This window comes from Ciconia boyciana, chromosome 1 (genome assembly GCF_034638445.1).
Source record: "Ciconia boyciana chromosome 1, ASM3463844v1, whole genome shotgun sequence".
In the NCBI taxonomy this organism is placed as follows: Eukaryota; Metazoa; Chordata; class Aves; order Ciconiiformes; family Ciconiidae; genus Ciconia; species Ciconia boyciana.
In genome coordinates, this window is record NC_132934.1 from 126,483,840 (window position 1) to 126,501,287 (window position 17,448).

Sequence of the window (17,448 nt, forward strand, 5' to 3'; positions counted from 1 at the left end):
TCTTCTAAACGCAGTTGCCATTACTCTTTCCTGTTTTGGTCTTTTTGATAGAACATCAGGTTATACTGATGAAGGAACATTGCAATAAATTAACCTGCAAAGACACTGTCTTTTGAGAAAGCATGAAATAGAGTATATTTGCTTGCTTTTTTTGTTGTTGTTTTCTTCAGATTTGTATCTGAGGATGCTGATACAAAAGTTTGATATTTCTTTTTCTCTTAAGATAGTGCTATGCAAATCAATAAAGTGCCATGGAGGGAAATCCAAATATTTAAATTAAGTTAGCTCAGCCATCTCTGCATGGAACTAGATGATGCTGAACTGAAGTGCTTCAGGGTTTAAAAAGGAATTTCAAAGTGACTTTTTTTTAAAAATTGTAATTAAATATGGGTGGTATAATTTGGGTCTCGTGTACATTAATAGTTAACTAGGTTTTGTATATTAGTATATTACAAAAGGTTTTCTTCAGAGAAACTTGAAAGCAATGGATGACAGTCCTTCATGTCATCTGGAAAAAAAAAAATCCAGATGTAAATGTGGAAACTGTGAAGCCACATGGCTGTAGCTGCATCATACTATATGTAAGAGTGTTCCTCTCCATCTGCAGCAAATGGAGGGATTAAAAAGTTATAACACCTTGCCTCAAGAAACCGATGCTTTCTCTAATGTACCTGTTGAAATCTGGTATTGGAAACTAATAAGAGAAACAATTATAAAAGGGATGCAAGCTGTTTTCATTCTGATTAGATGAAATGAAATGAAATAGCCTTTTCTTTATGTATATATGTATCAGGGAATTAGACAACACTGGGGGTGTTTAAGGGACTGAGAAACTGGGCCCAGTTCACACTTCAAAATAACATTTTATTGGATTGCATTAATTATCAATAGAAATTGTTAATGATTAGTTGTTAGTCTTTTTCTTTTCTTTTTTTTCTTTTTTCACCCCTCCAAACAATTATTCCTTAACAAACTCAACCTAAATTACCTGTGAATATATGGCACTATGGAGCTGATGCTGTGTAGTTAGTGTTTCTGGCCATGATTCTTGATAGTCTTAGTCACTGGTCAAGGTGGCCAGGCCTGAGACCTCTTTGATGAGGGAGGATGGAACCAAAGCTGTTGACTTCATCATCATCATCCCGAAAATCAAGTTCTGTGTTCCTCCTTCAAATACCTTTTTCTATGCTGTCATTTCAGTTGGGGGAAATTTACTTTTAACGTCTTTATATTTCTTACATATTTTATATACATATGTTCATATATATTTTTTTTAAATGTAAGTTCATGTAAGACTTAATCAAGTACCTCTGAGTACCAAGAATTTTATTGTAGGCATTATAATGTTTAATTATAAATATTTAGTTATAATCTGTTTCGGGAGAAACAGACAATGTAATTTGGACCTCAATGAGCAACTGGGTAATGAAAGATACCATTTCAAGACTGTCTATAGATTGCACTGGATATCAGTATAGTAGTTCAGTAATTAGTGCTTTGGCTAGAATATACACAGTAAGTCTTGGAATCCAGAAGGTACCAGTGATTTCATCCAGTTCGTCAAAACTTGGAAAAAAGTTAGAAACAAAAAATATTTAGGATCATAGAATATCTCAAGTTGGAAGGGACCCGTAAGGATCATCGAGTCCAACTCCCTGCTCCTTGCAGGACTACCTAAAACTAAACCATATGACTAAGAGCATTGTCCGGATGCTTCTTGAACTCTGACAGGCTTGGTGACCTGACCACTTCCCTGGGGAGCCTGTTCCAGTGACCGACCACCCTCTCAGTGAAGAACCTTTTCCTAATGTCCAATCTGAACTTCCTCTGACACAGCTTCATACCATTTCCTTGTGTCCTATCACTGGTCACCAGAGGGAGGAGATCAGCACCTCCACCTCTACTGTCCCCCTTGAGGAAGCTGTAGACTGCGATGAGGTCACCTCTCAGCCTTCTCTTCTCCAAGCTGAACAAACCAAGTGACCTCAGCTGCTCCTTGTAAGTCTGGCCTTTCACCATCTTGGTCGCCCTCCTCTGGACACACTCTAATAGTTTGATGTGCTTCTGTTGAGGTGCCCAAAACTGCACACAGTGCTCAAGGTGGGGCTGCGCCAGTGCAGTGTAGAGTGGGACAATCATCTCCCTCGACTGGCTAGCTATGCTGTGCTTTTGATGCACCTCAGAACAGGTTGGCCCTCTTGGCTGCCAGAGCACACTGTTGACTCATGTTCAACTTGTCATCAACCCACACCCCCAGATCTCTTTCTGCGGGGCTGCTCTCCAGCCTCTTGTCCCCCAGTTTGTATGTATAAGTAGGATTACGCTGTCCCAGGTGCAGAGTCTGGCACTTACTCTTGTTAAATTTCATATGGTTGGTGATTGCCCAGCTCTCTAGTCTATCTGAATCTCTCTCTAAGACCTCTCTACCCTTGAGGGGGTCCACAGATCCTCCTAATTTAGTGTCATAGACAAACTTACTTAATGTACATTCGATTCCTGTGTCCGGATCATTTATACAAACTTTAAAGAGCACTGGCTCTAAAATTGAGTCCTGGGGAACCTCACTGGTGACTAGCTGCCAGCCTGATGCAAGCCCATTTGCTATAACTCTTTGAGCTCAACCTGTCAGCCATTTGTTCACCCATTGTATTATGGACTTGTCTAGCTGTATGCTGGACATTTTGTCCAGGAGAATACTGTGAAAGTATCAAAAGCTTTGCTAACATTCAAAACCACATCTACTGGCTTCTTTTGGTCAACTAGATGGGTGACCTTGTCATAAAAGGAAATTAAGCTGGTTAAGCAGGACTTTCCCCTTGTGAACCCATGCTGTCTATGGCCAATGACTGCATTGTCTCTCAAGTGTTTTTCAATAACTCCCAGAATAACCTTCTCCATAATTTTACCAGGCACTGAAGTGAGACAGACAGGCCTGTAATTACGAGGGTCTTGCTTCTTACCTTTCCTGAAAATTGGGACAACATTTGCCAGCTGCCAGTCGACTGGGACCTCTCCAGACTCCCAAGACCATTTGGAAGCTTCAGTTTGCATTTTGTTTAAGGAAGCAAAGGAATTCCCTAAAACCTCAGCAAATCTGTTCTCTTGTGTGTTATACATTTATGCTAATGTGTAATCTCTTAAACCTTTTATAAATTAGAAAACCTTTTGAGTTTGAAGTGGGGTTTTTTATCATTCAACTTGAAATTGTTCTTTTTACAGTTTGTGCTTAAAAACACTTTTTCTAATTTCAGGTGTTTGTTCTTCCACGTGTTTCTTCACGTAAAATCACTGATCTGTTCAGCTTGGAAAGCATGCAGAACATGCCAAGAATAAAATCAGAACCTTTATCTAGTAATATATATTCTCCATATGAACGAACCATCCTCACCTGGTTGAATAAACATTATGAGAAGAATCGAAAAACTGTGTGGAAAGATTGTCAAAAAGGTGAATTTTTTCACTATACTCTTCTTTCTAATACTCCTTTTGTAGACTTTTAAAATTGTTATTCATAGAGATACTGTGACAACTTGCCACTGAAAGTATTTTCTGGGGGAGAAGTTATTGCCTATCCATACGTATTTCCTTTCCTTATGTTTCTGTGTTCCAAGATCAGCATCTTTTGACTAGCACTGTTCATGAAGTACCTTCTGTCTTCTGTGTATTCTTACAGTTTCTAACTAGGCATAAAGGGTGAAGTGTGGTGAACCTTCTTACTTTCTTCTTTCCATTAATGATCTCAGGAAAGAAGTGCTAACAGTAATCACTTTCTCTTCATTTTCCTGTCTACAGTCACATGTAGTTGTTAGTGTTTGTGCTTATAGTGGTGTGTTTGAGAGCTAGCTTTTCAGAATTTTTGGAATATTTTTTGTATTGCCTTTACTCTAGTGCCATTTAGGAAGGTAATGGAGACCAAGGTTCCAGATTATAAATGTTGCCTGACTTGCAAGGTCAGTTTGACGCCTCATGGTCGCTTGAGTAAGGTTAGACAAAATGACCTGTTCTTTTTAAGACTGACCTAGGCAGTTCTGGTATTTGAATCTGATAAACTGTTCAACCAGTAGTAATTATTACTTCTATTTCCTTGTATGATTTCTCCCTTTTGCTTCTTGACCCTAACTTCATTGTCTCTTTCAGCATTAATTTTGGATGGGTAGTTAACACCAAGAAAGGGCAGTCTGATGATGATTAGGGAAGAACTCCAGAAGAATGGCTCATAAACCACATATGGAAAAGATTATCTAGTGTCATTTTTGCCTTGTGTGATTTCTGACCTGTCTGAATTATGGATAATCTATTTGCATGTCATCTTCCATAAGTCTTATTTGAGCATATTCTCTACCTTGCATATGCTTTTAATATCCCATTGCTTTTCTCATTTTATCCATATGGAAACAAATTATACTAGATGTTCTCAAATGTGTTGAATAATTCTGCTGATAAGATTGAAAGGTCAGTCTATAGCCCCTGCATCCAACAGAAAGAGATTTCTAGCTGTCAACTCATAGTTTGGGTCTGATCTTATGATTAACTTAGGGAGCTTCCCTAGCTAAAGTAACATGCCCTACAGTAAGTAGGTATATTTGCAATGTATTATTTTCTTATCATCTGTGTGTAGTGCCTGCTTTAGTGGAGCTGTCTTAACAGTTGCAAGCACTCTGCTCTGCTGGGTGTTATCTGAGTCCCATGTGTATAGATGACAACTTGCAGAGAGAATGGCTAGCTACGTGGCCAGTGTTGTGGCTCAACATAAATGCTGCATGTATATACTCCTCAACCCCACTGTCTGTTCTCTTTATTGTAGACTCTAGTAATACCTAGATGTTGAGGCATGGCTAGCCTTGTTCTGGCCTGTGGGAACTCGGTGGGGAGAATATGAACGTCAAAATGCATCTTATTTAACATTAAACTTTTACTTGATTTATAATGTCTAAAGATGAGTGGAGTCAATCTGAACCATAAAGTGCAGATCTAGTGGACACTACTGGGCAAAAACCCCTAAATGTCTCAGTCCAAGTGGTATCTACTGATGATGCATTTTAACGAGCCAATTATTGAAAGTGTTGTTTTAGTTGCCCAAGAGTATGTAATAAATTAGAATATTAAAATGAGTTTGTTTTTTTAATGAGTTATCAGATAGTTATCAGCAATTGTAAATAGGTTTTTTACAATTATTTAGTTCTAAAGGCTCCCCAAAATTGGTACCCAAAAAGAACAATTTAATTACAGTATTGGGGTTCTCAGAAAATAATAATAACTTATATTAAATCATGCTAATAGGACAGATAACTCAGTAGGTTAATGTATTCATTTGTGCAGACCTGGTTGCAGATTTGGCTCTGGGTCACAGTTAAAGATGAATTTTGTGGTTACTGCCAGGGAACATTTATCTTCATTACAGTTCTCTCTTACAATTTCACTTAATTATACTTTTCTGCTTTGAGAGAAGTGCAAGATTGGAATGAGAAGGCAGAGATTATATATGCTTTCTCTGTGTGGGAAGTTACAGATACTGCCTTGCTATATTGACTTGTATGTAGCTTTTTTGGCTCATGAGTTCTATATTCTGTTTGCTAGAGGACAACAGAAATAGCTTGGTGTATGCACATGAGCACGCCCTTTTCTTTTGCTTCTTTTCCATTTCTCTCACAAAACTACATAAATGAGCATTGCTAAAGTTACAATAATTTAAAAAAAAGAGAAAATTTTGATAAATTATGAAATTCATAGTCTTAATCTTATACCTCTGCATTATAAAAGTTCTTAACTGTGTGATCTTATACTATTCTGTTCCACAGATGACCTGCCTCAATATCTCTTTGAATCCTCTGTTTTAGCCTTCACTTTCCTCTTACTTTCTTGCTTTTACTGCCTCAAAATGAATTGATGTCTGCTACTGTGCTGTTCTTTCTAGTAAATGAGGCAGAGGATCTGATGACAAAGGACACAGAAAAGACTGAGGTACTCAGTGCCTTCGCCTTGGTCTTTCCTGGTAAGACTGGCACTGAGCAATCCTAGGCTGTTGAGATGAGTGGGAAAGTCAGGAGCAAGGAAGACTTAGTCTTGGTGGAGGAGGATCAGACTAGGGAGCACTTAAACAATTGGACAAACACAAGTCCATGGGACCCAATAGGATGCACCAACAAGTGCTGAGGGAGCTGGCCAATGTCGTTGCAAGGCCACACTCAGTTATCTTGGAAAGGTCAGGACAATCAGGGGGAAGTTTGGAAGAGGTCTGGAAGAAAGCAAATGTCATTCCTATCTGGAAGAAGGAGGATCCGGGGAGCTACAGGCCAGTCAGCCTCATCTTGTTTCATGGGGTGGTGATGGAGTAAATAATCTTGGAAACAATTTCCAAATATATGAAGGACAAAAAATTGTTTGGGAGTAGTCAGCCTAAATTTACAAAGGGGAAGTCATGCTTGGCTAACCTGATTGCCTTCCATGATGACATGACTAGCTCAGTGGACAGGTGGAGAGAAGTGAATGTCGTTTATGTCAACTTTGACAAGGCTTTCAACAGCCTCCTGTAACATCCTCGTAAACAAAGGGACGAAGTACAGGCTAGATAAGAGGACAGTGAGGTGGACTGAAATTAGGCTGAACTGCCAGGCTCAAAGGGTTATGGTCAGTGGCACAAAGTCCAGCTGGAGGCTGGTCACTAGTAATGTACCTTAGGGGTCATTAGACTGAATTTGTGTTTTAACATCATACACTGGAGAAGACCTTACATATCTCAGCAGATTTAATATTCTGATGTACCATTGGTCCTTTAAATTTTATGATGTTAAGGTTAATTTATACTTAGATATTGTGATATTTTTAATCATGTTAGCCTTAAATTAAGCATTTAAACAGGCTTTTTCAGAGGAACAGTTAAAAGAGTCATAAGGAAAAACATCAGTCAAAGTATGGTAAATGTTCATACAAGCCAACTGAAAGTCCAAAATGTCCTCAATTTTGTATGAGTTTTTGTTGTTATTATTTCCTTAATATCACTAATTTTAAGAGAATGATTAGTTCTTTTATTCTTGCTACAGTTCAGTTCAGAGAGCAATTACCATTTTTTGCTTAACATTTATGCGCCTGCATGTAATCATCCAAACACTCTGCTTTGAATAAAGGATTAGCCCTGACTAGCAATATGTCTTGACCGTGGAGCTGCTTTCAGCTCAAACTAGTCTGTTGGTGATCCATTCCTACTAAATAAATTAAGTTCTGTTCAGGCCCTATTTCTCAGTCTTTCCTTTGATACCTAAGCTACTCAAAGTGAAATGTGACAGTGAGCCAAGCCTAAACTACTGAAGTGCAGAAAGGTTTTAAATATACATCTTTATTACTTCCTTCTAAAGTTGAAGATAACTATGTCATTCATCAGAACTCTTCTCTTGCAAGAATTAAGATCTCAATAGCTTAGAGAGAACATTAGCAAGGAGTTTACTGTCTCCACATCTTCTGCCCTTACTGCAACTAAAAAATAAATACGTTTTAAAAGCAGCTTGGCATATGTTTTGGGAGGGCAGGCTTGTAATATGTCTTATTGATGATAAAATGGAAAGCAGTGTTGAAACTTGAGACCAAATGCTGTAAAACTGCAAAATGCAACTTTGCCTATTCTGCTGAGACCCTAATTATACATGAAATATAAGATTCAGTGCTGACTTAAGGCATTATATGGGCAATAGTAATGATAGGAGAGGAAGCATGAGCTATTTGAGTGTAATAAGTTTTCAGTTTACCTTCCAGCATTCCTTAGCTTCACATTTCTTCTCAACATTTCTCTCTGAAAGACTAACTAGTAATAGTATGGAAAAATAAGAGTCAGGAAAAACCCTATAAAAGTTGCTAGAGTATTGGAATGCCATAATTCAAAACCTGTACTTCCTAAACAGAAGAAAATTTTGCAAATTAGTGAATTAAATTGCCACCTGAGAAGCTGTATGTCTCTTCCTTGTTAATTATGACTCTTGCCATGATGAAAAAGATAAATTATGTTTTGGAAAATAAGGGATTTTCTTGAATGCATCCCAGGAAGATCTTGAAAAGAGTAGATAATTCTACATTTAGTATAAAATTATTAGGGAGTATGACAGCCAGTAAATTGAACAATATCTGAATGATCAACCTAAGTTTGAGATGTAAGAGCTGTCTCCAGAGTAGATACATTTTACTGGAAAATCTGCTTAGAATGGAAATTCTGCTTAAGAGGAAAGAGAAGTGCTAATCCAGTGACAATGTAGGTTTGTCTGACAATGTTAAGCATCATAGCATCTCTCAAGATTCTTACTCTCAAGTAGGAAAATTTTGGTTTTGATGCATTTTATTCACTTCACTGTAAGGGGTTTTTGTTGTTTTTGTTTTTGTTTTTTTTTTTTTTTTAATTTTGATATCAATTTTGCATGGCATCTGCAGTAAAAAGGTTGAGAAGGAGAGATTTTAGTGTGAGATGACATGTCTTCCCAAAGCTGTATGAGAATTAAGTAGAATTCTTGTTTGTTTTAAAACTAATTCTCTAGAACTTTTGCTTAAGGTTGTTTCTAGTATAGCAATTAAAAAGCACACTCTTTTCTTTCCCTTGTTTTAATGAATTTTTCTTTATCTCCCCTCTCCTCTCTCCCATTTTTAGGAAGGTTATTTATGGAGTCTGTTAATTCTTGCTTCTCAATTTGATAGTTCTTAGAGACAATTGAGAAACAAGAGCTGAAGGATATTTTTTATCTTTGAAGGTAGAAGGGAAGAATCTTATGTAATTTCATGTAAGATTTCTTTCAGTTAAAATCACTGCAAAACAGGCTTTTCCCAAAGAACGAATCTTGCTTTTTGTACACTTGATAAAAAGCTGAATTCAAGAAGGGGAAGTGACTATCTAATGAACTGCCATCATGAGTATCATAAGTCTGCCTTCCAACAAAATATTATGAGAGAACATTGTTCTTGAGTGATAAGTCCTGGAAATTATTTCCTGAAATATAAATTAGCAGTTTTTAACCATTTTCCTGTGTTATATTTCATGATTTGCACAGCAGAACATAAGAATGAAACGTAATGTGTAAATATGAAGTCCAATAAGTAGGCTTTTCTGTCCTGCTCACCTTTCTTAGTCAACCTGAACACTCCGTGTTTAAGAATTGCATCATATCTTGTTCCCTATAGCTGAAAAATCCACAAGGTCATATCAGGATTTTATTTGATAGAAAAGAGAAAAAGAATTATTTTCCTGAGTTTTAAGTTAATATGCTGTTGAGAAATAAGCAAATCTCCATGTTTAATTTACCTTTTTAGACTTTGGAGTAGTATAAAAATATTTGGTTTGTACAGTTTTATTGTTTCATACCAGCTGGCAATATGCAGCTTCAGGGAAATAAAGGTATGAAGAAGGATAGTCCTTGGAGCCCTATATTGCAAAGATTCAAAGTGTTCAGATTTGGAAAACTGTTAAAAAGGTACTTTCAAAAAGAAAGCCCTCACTCTTAGGGCTGCATATATTTGTGTGTATACATATATGCATACATATGTATGTGTGTGTAGACATGTATGCTTATATATAAAAATGTATATGTTTAGATACATATATGCTGACCCTCAAAAACCTAAATGACCTAAATAGGAATAATCGGGTAAATATTTAGGAAGAAATTTTGTTTCCTTACTTGCAGTACACTTTGAGATGCCTAGACAACTATTCTACTTTCAACTAAACAAGGTACTTCGCAGTGTTTGTATGTTAATTGGAATAAATAAGCTTTCTGATTATTTGTGTAATTAATGCTACTTCTGCAGTACATAGTAATAAAACTTCAGATATTTTGTGAGGAGAAAACATATTTCAGACTATAAAGATTGAAAAAGGTTCTGTTAATTCATTGTAAGTATCAAACAGTCAATTTCATTGAGAATAGTATTTAACTTTTTAAAATATTTGACTAAATAATATGATGTGGGGATTATAGTATTCATTCTGAAGCCAGAATAGAAGCCAGGTATGCTGTAATGAATTGCTGTGATTTATTGCCTTTTAAATCGAAGTGATCTATAAGTGAAATGCCATGATTAAAAAAATAGCGTCGAAGGTGACATTTTAATCTAGAGGCTTTTAGTACCATTCAGTGATTTTAAAACTAGTTCTCCTTACAAATGGAAACTTTCTGTTGAAAAGCAACAAAATTGATATAAGGTAACACTATTCTTATGTGATGCAGAAAAACCTAAGGAATTTGTCAATTTAAGGTATTATTTGTGATAAGAATCAGCGAAAATAAAACAGAACTGCGTAGATAGCGAGACAATTGGAAAATTTTATTAGTAGCAGAAAGGTAAATGTTCATGCCACAGGGTAAAAGCCTTCTGCAACAGATGGGAATAAATGAGTCGTGTCCCCAGTGTATCTGTTTTTTTTGTCTTTGCCCCATGTGGTGCTTCTTGAACTATTCTGCTTAGAATTATTATGAATTGTCAGTGGTATTAAATCGATCTGTCCCTGATATTTCAGGAGTTCTTAGAAGAATAATTATCAGTTTCACTGAGCAAGGGTTGTAGCATCCTGCCTGAGGTAGGAATTGTAATTTGCCTATGAGTCTCTAATAAAAGACTTCTTGTTTTCCATGTTAAGATAAACATAGCCTCTCATGCTGTGTGTGCTGAAGGTAGATACATTATCATTCTGTTAATTCTAAATACATTTTAGGAAAGACATAATAGCCTTTTTCAAAAAATATTCAAAGGCGTATTTCCTCTCAACTTTCTTATGCTCTGTATTGTATAATTCAGGACCATCATTTTAAACCTTGTCCTGGTTCTAATGTCAGCACTTACAGAAAAGGTTATTGCTACATATTTCTTCTGTAAATGTTTGTATTATTCAGTACCAGATTTAAGCTATTGAAACAGGACTATAGGTGTTATTATAGCTATAGATTAGTTTTACCTCCAGAGATTTTCAGATCCCAGAATAGGGAAGTTGTTATATAATATTATACACCATTATTACTGCGGCAATTTACATTAAAAAGGACATACTGTGATAGTTTAAAGGTCTATCTAGCTCAGTATTCTACCTGTAATGCAAGATGCTTAGAGATGAGTAATGGTACAAACATGTAGCAATACTTTATGTGTACTCTGAGACTTCCTGATTGGAAATTCAAGAATACTTGAAATGAAGATGGTACTTCTGTAAGGTTGTACTAGATTTTTATTCTGTGAATTTCTTTAATTGTATTTGGAACCTGTGCAAACTTCTAGCATCACACCATTCTGAAGCAGTGAGTAGGTTTAAAATCTGTATTGCATGTAAAATATTTTATTTTGAGCTTGCTGCTTAATAGTGTAATTTGGTACTTCCTTTACCGACAAATTTGTGTATTCCACTGAGCTATTTAACAATAATGTCTGGTTCCCATTCTCAATGTCATGCCTACTTATATAGAATGCTCTCATATCGCCACTCAATTGTTACTTTTCCTTTGTAGTTCCATAGTCTAATTTATTAACTTATAAAGTGCCATTTCATACCTTTGATCATTAAAGGTCATCAGTTTCAAGATTTTTATGTGAATGTATTAGGTTTATTTGGAAAGTCTTATAGAATATTAGCCTAACCCTGTATATTTTTTTCTCTGTTTTTCAGTAACTCAGAACTTAAAAAAAAATGCTTGTGGCTATATAACAGAAGATTTATCATTTGTGGAGACATCTGTTGTGCCTCCTTAGACACATATGAGTTGATTTTGCAACTGATAGCAAGAATTTAACTTTTTTATTGCTTGTGAAAACAGCAGAACAGCTTCACAAGAAATAACAGTACTTTCTTTAAAGATTTATTGCTATTCTTACTTTTTTATATAAAATAAGTCTTAAACTTAGTAGATTAAACCAAATCTGATCCTTTAAGAGTTTTAATGCTTGGTATAAGACCATTTTGTTCTTCTGAATGGTTGTCTTATCCAGATAATACCAATACATCATACTTATGTGTTACAACATTTTTTCCTTTTCTTTTGGAATTTTTCTTTTAAGCTTAATGGTAATTTTTCATGGTAATTTTTTCCAGAACCAAAGTAATGTGGTGTGTGTGGTGGAAGAGTTGTTTAAGTGTGGTGTTTTTCAGGGAGGGCTAAATAGTGTTATTTTACCAGAAAGATCATCACGATTTTGGCTTGCCAACAATTTTGTACTGTTTGTTTTTTTTTTTTTTGGTTTGTTTTTTTTTTTTTTTTTTTGTGGGACTGATGCCAAAGAGTACCTTCGTGTATCTATTTAGAATAAAAGATTGGATGTTGTCTCTTCCTGGTTTTGAGAAGAGGGGCCAACAGCTTTAAAGATTTCATTTTCACTGTTAGCAGTGGAATGTGTTAGCTCTTTTGAAACAGTGAAATGTTTGACTTCATACCCATTGGGAACAATGGCTTCAGAGAGTGCTGGGAAATCTTGATCCAATTAGTCATTTTTCTGGGGTGTTTCTTGGAATAAAAACACTACCATCTATCTTCAAAGAGATAGTTTGTTACCAAAAAAAAAAAGGAAAAATATTTTTGTGACTATTTCTCTTTAAAACGTTTCTTTTAAAACAGATCTTTTTCTACAGTCAGTGAGGGTTAGAATAGTGTGTATGGGAGGCATAAAGGGTGACTTCAGAACATTGGAGGAACTGGAATAAAAGGGAACAGTGGAAAGTAAATTGCACATTTCTGGTGTTTTGCAGCACAAAGAAGGTATAAACCAGTTTTAGTAAGTCAGTGAGAGAAAGCATATTGATGAATCAGTGAATAAAAGCGAAACTTGAAAAAACCCCGCAGGAAAGCACGGGAAGTAGGAAAGGGAGAAAGACAACAGAAATAATCTGTTTCATTCTCATGTGCAAAGACTAAACTGACTATACCTGTAGTGTACTGGACAGGTATTTGCCTAGACTGTCACAAAAATCTGAAAAAGGAGATTCCATGGTCCACTTCAGGCAATATCTGCCAGTATTTCCCACTCATTTCCATTTGAAAGATTTTTCTACTGTCTAACCTAACCCAAAATTTCCCTTGCTAGAGTTTAAGTCCATCCTTTCTCTTCTAAAATGTGGTGTGCAGTGGATCTTTGCTTTTCTAGTAACTTTATACATATTCGCAAATGACTACGTTCTGCTTCAGTTACTCCCTCTTCCCCCTCTTGGCAAAACAATGCCATTCTCTCAGTCTTTCTGTGTACTCAGCTCATTTGTTTTCTGGTAAACTCTCTTAGTGGATCCATGTCTTTCTTGAAGTTTGGTTGCTATTACTGGGTTTTATACCAGGTGAGACTTTACTAGAACTGAATAAAAGTGAAAGGATCAGTCTACCCGCTTAAAGTACAACTCTCCTATTTATGCATCCTAGCAAAGTATTTGCTTTTTCTGCAACAGTGTGAGATTTGCTGTTATCTCCAGATTCTTTTCTGCAGAATTTCTGACTATCCAATTTTCCATCTAGTACTTGTGTAATGAATTATTCTCAATTAAGTGTAGTACACTGCATGCATCATTATTGGATTTCATCCCATTTGTTTCAGATCATTACTCCAGTTGTTCAAGAGCTTAAATTATAGTCCTCTCCTCACGAGTACTTGCAACCCATTCTTCTTCCCAGAGTCAATTCTTTAACCTGCTTAATATTACCTCCAGATTGGACTAAGGTAGTTTTATGCTATTTCCCAAGTTGCAAATGAAAATATTGAATAGTATACAATCTAGGACTTTGCATTTTGATTTGTAGACAGCTGATAGTTAGGCTTACCGTTTTGCAGTGAGTTTTGTGCTCCACCTAACAGTACCTTTTTCCTAGACTATCTTTTCTTGCTTCCTTATGAAAGAGAATGTGACCAAAATCTTACTGAAGTTAATGTCTAGTATTTCTCCTTTGTCCACAGTATCTTCTACCTGTCAAACAGACAAAATTTGACCTAGAGGAGTTTATGGTGACTGTTGTTTGCTATTCTGCCAACAAATAGGTTGTTTGTCATTTTCGTGTAGAATTGTTATAGATATTTCCTTGATTATCTTCATTTGCAAAATAGTTTTAATATCCCACAAAAAATCTTGAGGCTTCAAATCTAATCATACAAATGTAAAAACATTTATTTTTGTTTTAGTGAAAACTAAGAAAGATTTTGGCAAAAAGCACTGCAAAAACCTTGTAGCCTTGTGTGCTATTGATTCATTGGGGAAGACCAAATCCAACTCAAAGAGTGACAGCAAAGATAGCTTGCTCTTTTCTTTCTCTTTGTGGGAGAAGAGAGGGAAAACAACTAAATCTGAAAACATTCCCACATAAATTTTGGTTTTGACAAACTGTTATTTCTACATTCAGGATGAATTAGGAGTGAGACTATGTGTTAAGTAATTGATGTAAAATGTGTTTCAGGGACTTTTTAAAGGCCATAAGATTTTTAAAAACTCAATGGATCTGGACTTTTGAAATAAAATAAAAAAAATAAAATATGGAAATGAATAATTAGAATGCCATGGCAAAACTTTGCTTCTTCTATCTAGAAATGCTTCATGAAACAAGAAAGCAGTGTGTCTTCAAGAGTTGGTTTAACCTGTCACAAGGAAGATGAGGACAATGCTGTTATGCTTGGTTACTGCATGCATGCCACATGATGCCATTACAAGTTAAAAATAAAATTACCTGTTAAAAATAAATAAATGCAGGAATTAAGTTAGTCCCAAATCACTGAATTGAGTATGAACGTTACTTCCTTCAGTGTTGAGAGGGATCAACAACTGAAACAAAACTACTCTCATTTTAGATCACTTACAGAGGCCTCTTGCAGTATATTTTAGCTTTACATAACCATAGTAAATGTCTGAATACACTACATAAGAGTGACTGCACATCCACTCCAAGTTAATCCTGCTTGATTATTTTCTTTTATGAAGTATTTTCACCTATTGTCATGGGTGAGACAGAGTAAACAACAGCCTGTGATAGATCAGGATACTGGGGTTTATTGAAGAACCAGCAAGGTCAGAGCTCTTATCCTATTTGATAATTTCAGACACTCAGTCGCTCCGCACAGTGCTATGTTCATGAGGTCTCAATTTCCCTCTCTGGCAGGGAGGTCGCTAGTGGTCTGAGAAGATCAGGCAAAAGTCATGTCAATTCATAGTGTGTCACATGCTTCTTTTTGGCCTCTTCTTCTTTCATAACTCCAAGTGCCAAGTTTTCCCAGTCTAAATAGTCTACGTGCAGAAGCACAACTCATGATCAGCCTAATTGGTGCTTCTGTCTCACACCTCTTCATTAATGGGAAGATTAAGTACATGCCACTTCAGTCTAGGTGTTATCAAAATTTGCAGCGAGCCCCTATGGAATGCAGCTGGCAAGTAGCAGGAATCTGTCTCAGAATTCAGAAGTTCAATTTTGGACAATTTCCTCTCCCTTTCCCCGCCCTCACAGAGTTATCTGCTACCTGTTAGCGTTCATGTTTTAAGCTATTTTTGGCCTACAACACCCGTCAGTCAGGTTTTCATCATTACATTGGCTGACAATCTTTATTTTAAGGATCCATTAGTAATTTTTTATTTTATATTTTTTTGCAAGAAGTACCAATACAAATTAAATTTAATACATTTATATGCTTAGAAGAAAATGAGGTATCCTGAGTAAGACTTCTGGTTTCCATTGTTTATTTCTACTAAAATTGAGTAATTATGTTGAAAAACTTAATTATTGTAGAGTGGTTAGCTGGCAAATTTTCTGCTAGATTTGATGTAATTAGGAAAAATACATTATGTTTTCTGACTAATTTATTCACAAGCATTTGAGTTAAGTAGGTTGATTGATAGTAGAAGGATTAACTGGAAAACAACAAAAAATACTTATAAAAGTATTTCATTAGTCAAAATGGGAAAATATTCCACGTCATGGTTTTTTTTCTTCATGCTCTGATTTACATAGGCTATAAAGCTATAGTTAATAAATGTTTTTTAAACAATAGTGCTACCATGTTTCATTTCCACAGGCACAGCCATTTATGTGGCTGCGTGGTAAACCAGATTGGTGTGATCCAGATTAAAAGTAAAGAAATGTTTTGCCCTTTCTTTTTAAGCCAGCTTTGTTCCCACACTCACTTTGCTGCCACACAGACAATGCTACCAGCATGAAAGAAAGGATTAGTAGAGATAGAAGAAAAGTACATAGGAACTAGGGACAACTGGTATTGCTTAAGTGTGCTCAAGTAATATTCCCACCAGAAGCCTAAAGGTAGCTAATGGTACACTTAAAATAAGATTTAAAATTAAAATAAGATAAACAATACAGTTTACTTTTTGATCAAAGCATCTGGTTTAGTGAGTTTCTGTAACCAGGCTGAGCAAATCAATCTAGATGACTAACCAGAAGAACAATTCAATATTGGACCTAATTTAAAATGAAAGCAGAAGTAGTTAATCTTAAAAAGATAAAAATAAAAATGTGGAAATGGTGATTTATTAAAAATACCAATATTGTGTGCTGAGAGTGAGTCTGAGTTCTATTAATAACAAAAAATAAAAACAGAAAGATTATTGAATTTTATAGTCCCAACTATGATCAATAATATGATGGATTTATATTAGAAAGACTAACTTTTTAGGAAGAAAGTAAGCTTTTAAAAATGCATTTTGCTATTTTTAAAGTATTTGGTTTTGCAGTGACTATATTAAATATTTTTGAAAGAGCTGCAAGCAATTTACCAAGGATTTGGGATGAAATTAATGTCTTCTACTGTAGACATTTGTAAAATGGAGGTCTGAATTTAGTTAAAATTAATACTGTCCCAATTTAGATGTTGAGGCCCATATTTACTGTATTCTGTTCCTGTCATAGGTAACAGGGAGATGTTATATATTCAGTCAGACTTCATCTTTGGTACCTTGCCCTCCAGAATTATCAAGGACCCTTAAACTTTGAGTTTTCTGCTTGAAAAAAAGTTGTTTCAGTTAAACAATAGGAAAAAAATAATTCTGACACAGCAAAATTTTTTTTTCTTTATAAATTTATAAATGAATGTTTTAATTTTAATTTGAAAACTTACAGAAAATGAAATTTTCATTCTAATCCTCTTTTAAATACTGTTTTTGGTTTTTTTTTTAAACTGAACATACATTTCATGAATATTTAGAATAACATGTAAATTGATTTAGTTTTCTTTCTGTTCACAGTAATGAAACGATGACAATAAAGGAAACATCATTTGAAGTCTAAATTGAATTAAAACTTTCTTCAGAAAAGGAAACTTTTTAGATAGTAATTTGGAATAACTTTTTTTGGAATGTTCTAGAAGAAACGTGCTGTTTTCTGTAAAATGGAGGAGAGAGTTTGTCTCTCTTTTTAAGCCACTTCTTTTATTTAAACCATTAGAGCTTATTTTTTACTAATGAAAATGGAACAAAATAACACTTTAGGACCTTCCAGAAGAAAAGAGACTGTGTAAGAACAGAGT

At 35.3% G+C, this 17,448-nt stretch overlaps 1 protein-coding gene across 1 annotated transcript in view; it reads left to right on the forward strand.

The window, feature by feature from the left end:
* CFAP47 (cilia and flagella associated protein 47) overlaps positions 1-17,448 on the forward strand; it is a 354,495-nt gene that overhangs the window by 81,279 nt on the left and 255,768 nt on the right. The window contains exon 33 of the mRNA XM_072852476.1: positions 3,252-3,447. Within this exon, the coding sequence (XP_072708577.1) occupies positions 3,252-3,447 (196 nt within the window). The remainder of the gene's footprint in view (positions 1-3,251; positions 3,448-17,448) is intronic.